At 33.4% G+C, this 6462-nt stretch overlaps 1 protein-coding gene across 1 annotated transcript; it reads left to right on the top strand.

Moving 5' to 3' along the window:
* The first annotated feature begins 1038 nt into the window (after window positions 1-1038).
* Window positions 1039-5902, top strand: Tfap4 (transcription factor AP-4). The gene is given in 3 exon segments (NM_001123344.1): window positions 1039-1445; window positions 4209-4371; window positions 4852-5902. Coding segments are annotated over 3 exon segments (996 nt in total). The 5' UTR covers window positions 1039-1356; the 3' UTR covers window positions 5596-5902.
* Window positions 5903-6462: the final 560 nt, after the last annotated feature.

Genomic DNA, 6462 nt, shown 5'->3' with positions numbered 1-6462 from the left:
CCAAACAAGAGCTGAAGGTAAAGGGACTATATCAGACCTACTCTGTCAACCGCAGATAACCAGGCTGAGTGAATTGCATGGTACCACTGAACAAGCAATGATTGGACGCGTAGAGCCTCGATATATCCTCGATCGTGTAATATCGATTGCTAAAGTTCATATGAAACGTGAAGGATTATACAGCCATTAATTTACACTTTTTATGTTCCTTATCAAATTTAAATTCCTAGGTTACAGAAAAAGAAGGGGGAGGAGACAGAATTGTAAATGTCCCTCCTGGCTGAGACTTGGCTCGCTTACCTGCCCTGGTAAAACTGGAGAGGCCTTCGGGCCACCAGTAACTTCTCAAACATAAAAAAAAACTGTAAACAACGAATCAGCGATATTTCATGAACAAAGATTGGTACACAATATCCGAGGTGCAACATTGACAATCTCGAACACACTGAAAACTATAACAAGAGCAATAGATATAATTACTAAGCTCATCTGTTCGTCTTCGCTCTGATTCGCAGTGTCAAAGCAATAAGCTAATTCTAAATCTCTAGTAGTTGTATGAGAGCGAAATTTAAATGCGTATGTGTGGTGAATAAATATATATTTAAGTCAGTAAACGCACGAATGCCTAAAGAGATATATTCTGTAACTCAATATTAGAAAAGAGGCACATTTTTTAAAATAGAGTATTAATACACTTTAGTAAATTTTTTTTTTTTTTTTATTTGTATCTGAAGAAGCACTACCCGAGTCAAACGAACCACACGATGTGGTTCTTCACGTGCATGTCAAAAGTATGGCAATAAGGTGTAATTTGCATGATTCAAATTTACTTTGACACATATAAAATCATGGAAAAGTCTTTTATTTTAATTTATTTTTATATTTTCAACATAAAAAATGTAACGTCGATTATATTTATATCTAAAACTCAAAACCTCGGAGATTGTAAAATGCAAAGAGAAATGTCGTAAACGAATTTAGTCCCCAGGTCTACATTAAATTGCCACAGTCTAGTCTATGATTTAGGAAAAAATTAACAAAAGGTAGTCTATGGTCTTCAGTGCATCGACGTATTGTTGCCCTTGACTTGTGTAAAAATTGCTGTTTTTCTGTAATTGATGCATAAAATTTTTAATACCGAATGTTATTATGTTGGTTTGATGTGTGACTAAAGGACTGTACAACGGATTTAGTGTGTTGTTTAGTGATATTGCTTTTAATTTGCGAAGCGTCACCTGACTGAACTCATTGTCATTTCCCGCCATTGTGGCTCGTGTGTAAACTGATGGATATTAGTTAACGCCTTGTGCATCCTCTGAAGTATATGAGGAATAAGTAGAAAACAACGACTAAGGAATGTCATTGCACGGTAATGACGTTTGTTTACTAGAAGTAGAAGATTACAACTTGTACGAAGAAGAAGCATCGGATCACACGTTTGTCAGGTACTGTAAACCGGCGTGGTTGCCTCATTCCCGCTTAATCTTGTACACAATATGCAGTTGTCATTGAAGAACATGATACGAATATGTGAAAATTGCTTATGAATTGTTATTATAAAGCAACGTTGTTTCGGCGTACCATATGATTACGCTCACGCCCCGTGCCGGTTTATAGTCAGCTGTTGAGCCGCCATGTTTGGTCAAATCAAATAGGCGCAGTAGGCGCCTTCACTTGCAATCGCAATAATACGGTACTACAGTACGACCGACGTAACTTGGCGAGTCTGAATATAGCCGCAGGTCAACTTTCGCGCATGTACACTCGTAAAAAAAAGTGTTATTAGCATTCATTTTTTTAAATCAAAATACGAATTAAAATTTCCATATACAGGGACCAAGTCCAAATAAAATGAATATCAAAACACTATGAGAGAGAAAGCTATAAAAATAACGTAATAAATTAAAGAGAGGTAATAAAAGAATAATAAATTAAAACAGAAAGCGGTAAAAAAAACGTAATAAAATAAATTCGAAAGTAAGCCCGAACACTGCCTTCAGTTGCGATCCGCTGTACTGTGCGTTGCGATACACCAGATCGTTAACAACTCTAAATAAAACTGTCAACATCTTTTACGCCTTCTTCTTTTTCTTTTTAAAAAAAAATCAAAAATTATGTTTGTCGGCCGTCGATTTAAGACACTATTATGCTTTGGTGGCATCTTTGTTAACGAATAGTATAAATGCCAAGGGACACTCAATACTAAAACAAATTTAAACACAAACAATCTTAAAACTAAACAAAAAATTGAGCACTAAACAAAAACAGTATAATAATAACAAATCAATGAAAACTTTTGTAGCCGCCCGTACTCAAGACAGAGATAGCGACACGAACACGACACTAATGCTAGCGTGTGAGTGAGACACATTACCGCATACCGAGAATTACCGAATTTATACGATGTCAAGAAAAGGGATGTCCAATATGCGTGTTTGCGGATGTTGTTTGATCGATTTTTTTTCAAATTGATTAAAATTTATATAAAAATATATATTTATATTCCATTTTATAGGAGGTTTAAAATATTCACGAACAGTCCCTATTGTAGTAGTTGTTGATAAATAACTGATATTCAACTAAATCATGTCTTTCAACCAAGAAAATAAAGTGTTATTAGTTTTTTTTTTATTAAAGATGAAGTCTCGTTTACTAACGACAACATTCAATATGTTTGTAAATCTATTTCATTCAATATCTCATATAAACAAAAATCAATAAATTCCAAACCGATAAAAATCGATTGCGATATTTGATTGAATAAAGGGACGATTGTGTTTACATAGAGTCAATCCCTAGCCTAGACCTCCGCCCCGCGGACGTTGCTCATACCACCATTTGGTTCCTAAAAACGTTTGTGCGCAGCCTTCTGCGCGAAGTTCGGACTCGCCAAGTTACGTCGGTCGTATTGTACCAAACACATGTTCACTATGGAGTAAATGTTACCATTCATTATTTTGTAATTATTGATTCTTGTTATTACAAACACGATTTATTTACAATATCAATTTATTATTAGAATTATGTTGCGATTACACACATTCAATTTTGTTATTAATGTAGTTTATTATGAAATATTTATACATGAAAATTAAATGTTAAATATAAAATTTGACACCACCAAAATTTTGTATATATTACCAATAAATGACTCAAGAAATTGCACAGAAATTTAATTTTAAACTAATAAATAAAAATTTTACAAGTTATTAAGTAATACTTTAATGAAATGAAATAAGATGGGGTATTATTTATCATTGAATTGAAAAAATATACTACCAAATATTTGTTCAATCTTCAATGATACATCAAAAAGGAAAACTTTATAAATTAGTAAAATAATACAAAAGACCTACCTGTATTAAATATAAATAGATATACGTAATCATCATCAGCCCTCAGTCATTCACTGCTGAAAATTTAATATATATTTACATAGAATATATAATATATATTTAAATTAATTAATGTTAGCAATGGTATTGCAGGTGGTTATGTTTGTTTTGAAATTGTTAAAACATTTAGACTGTAGTGTGCCAAAGAATTATAAAAACATACATAACTTGGTAGGTGAAAACTATTTCATTTTCAGTCACATAACATTACCTAAGCTCTTTGACAATTAATAATTTTGGTTGAATACACTTTGTTATTATACTTTACCATACATAATCACCTAATATTAGGATAAGGAATTTTTCATGAAGCGAAAACTGTAAAGTATAATACTACTTGATCATGCATGCAAAAAATACTCATTTGAAAATATTATCAAAAGTACTTTTAATTAAACTAGATTGATGCAACAAAAAATCTCAACTGTCCATTCAGTCACCTAGTTGATTCTTGTAAATACTTCTTATATTAAGGTACTTCATTATCTTATGCCATTTTTTTAAATTATCAAGAATCAATTGAATTACTGTCAGACATTTTGGGCATTGTTTCCTTAATAATAATAAACAATTTTTTATTTATGGGTATTTCTATACATTCACTTTACATGATCTGAACCGAACCATAATATACAATATAAAGTAGTCGAAAAGTTACTGTTAAAAAGTAAACATACTAATGGAAATTTAAATTTGTTATACAAAGTATATAATTAGTCTTTACACAAACAAAAATTCTAAAAACTATTTAGTTCAATGAGTAATACTAAAAAAAAAGATTACTGTTATAAAACTCTGCTTAAACATTTACAGTGAGAAACATTCGACATCAGGGAGTAAGACAATGGAGGCAGAAAAAAGGATTAGACGAGAAATTGCCAACAGCAATGAACGCCGACGAATGCAGAGCATCAATGCAGGTTTTCAAGCTTTGCGGACTTTACTTCCACGTCATGAGGGCGAAAAATTAAGCAAAGTGAGTTATTTATTGTATTTTATTTATTCATTTTTCTAAAGATTAAATTTACCTAAGATTGTAAATGATAAAGATGGGCAGTAATTAGCTGTTTCATTATGCTAAATATTTCTTTAATTTTGTCTTAGTAATAGTGTTTTTGAGATAATTTTCTAAAAACAATAAAATTCAAAACATGAAACATATGTATGTTGTATATATCTATGCTTGAAAGGCAAACGTGACTAAGCGACAATGCGTGAACTTTACAGTAGACTAATTTAAAGTTGAAATACCTGAAAAAAAATCTATTTTAATTAATTTAGCTGTAGGATTGAAATGATTTTAATAGACTTAAAAATATATTTTTTTTGCGCATCGAATATGGTCATTGCCTATCATTTATGTATAAAGCAGATATTGTCACTTAGCCACGTTTGCCTTTCAAGTGTCGATATGGTTTTTTACAAGTTAATAAAGTATTTGATAATTTTTTTACAGGCAGCTATTTTACAACAAACTGCAGAATACATTTACAATCTTGAACAAGAGAAAACAAGACTACTTTCACAGAATTGTCAACTAAAGAGATTACTAAATCAGCATGAAGGAGGTGAAGTTCCATTGAAAAAAAGAAAAGGTGATATACTAACACATATACCATCAGTCATACCTCCTGATTCTACAGACGATACTTTATCGAATTCACGATCACCCGAACCAGTTGCTGTTATAACAATGTCAAACACATCACAGAAAAAAGATTCTGAGTGTGTAGAATTACGGGCGCAACTTGAACAGGAACGGAGATTACGTCGCTTGCTTGCAGAGCGGTTCAACGCACTAGAAACGCAGGTCTATCCTAAAACAGGGCACGACATCGCGCGACCTTTATCAGGCCCTATCGAACAGACTGAAATCTCAGACTGCAAAGTGGAGAATGAAGAAATTCCCATAAAACCTGTTGAGCCACCCCCACCCACAACTCAATTACTTGAAGCCGCCATCAAGGCTGAGCCCCGAGTGGAAGTCGAGGTACTGCCAGAGGCGAATCAAGACAGCTCTTCGCGGCTCTACCTAGCAAGCACGAGCCGCCAAAACCTCGAGACCATTGTGGAGGCTATCCGACACTTGGAGGGCGACCACCTGTTTCGCGAGGAGACGGCCGAAGCGCCCCTAGCGCTAACCAAGAAGCCGAGTGCGCCCCCGCCACGACCCGGTGTCATCGTCGTCAAGCACTTGTGATCGCCTCGACGAGCGGTTTAGACTTTTAGCTCGTAAAATGCTTATCGCTTAGCGAGCGCACCTGACCCTCCTCGAATGTAGTTTTAAATTTTAGTTATTTAGTTGTATCTTCCAAAGTGACGAATCGATAAGTCTGCGTCTTTGTTTATTTTATGCATTGAAGTCAAATAAAACACGGTAGATTTAGTCCTCCGGGTGAGCATTCTAATGGACGTATGGTCTCAAATATTATTATTTCATACTGTTGTGTTATTTTTACATGTAAAATTATTGTAACTGTGTTAGTGAAATGAGGGGTGACTGAAATATTTGTCGCGAGTTCTAACTCATTGCTTAAAAATATATGGATTGATTGATCAGAAAAATATGTACAAAAAAGCATCATTATAGTGAAGAATATTTTAGCCGAGATACAAGCCGCGTTGGAACTGGCGACGAATGGTAGCAATGCAGTACGCCATGTGCCAAAAGTCGAAAGATGGCTAGGTGTATTGTAAATTTATAATGAATGTGTGGTTTGCATTAGTTACGAATTGTGATATTTTTACTGGAACTTGAAAGACAATGCAAAAAATCAAAAAATTATGATTAATCTACCATAAACCAATAAAACACTCATATATCTACGCTAAAAAGAGGGATTTTCGAAAATTTCAGCAATATGCAGCAAGTTAGTAAAGTACCACTTAATCTAATAAAAGTATATTAGCTTGAATATTTTAAAATAATTGAAAAACAAGTATTGACTAAGCTTTGTAAATTTTTAAAATGAACATCATTTTATAAGTTAATGAACATTATAAGTGTTGCAAAAACAGCTTACAGCTATGGAATAGAGAGTATAAATGAAGACCCTAACTATTATGC

The sequence above is a fragment of the Bombyx mori genome, chromosome 12 (genome assembly GCF_030269925.1).
Source record: "Bombyx mori chromosome 12, ASM3026992v2".
Classification (NCBI taxonomy): Eukaryota; Metazoa; Arthropoda; class Insecta; order Lepidoptera; family Bombycidae; genus Bombyx; species Bombyx mori.
This window is presented reverse-complemented; position numbering and strand designations above follow the sequence as displayed.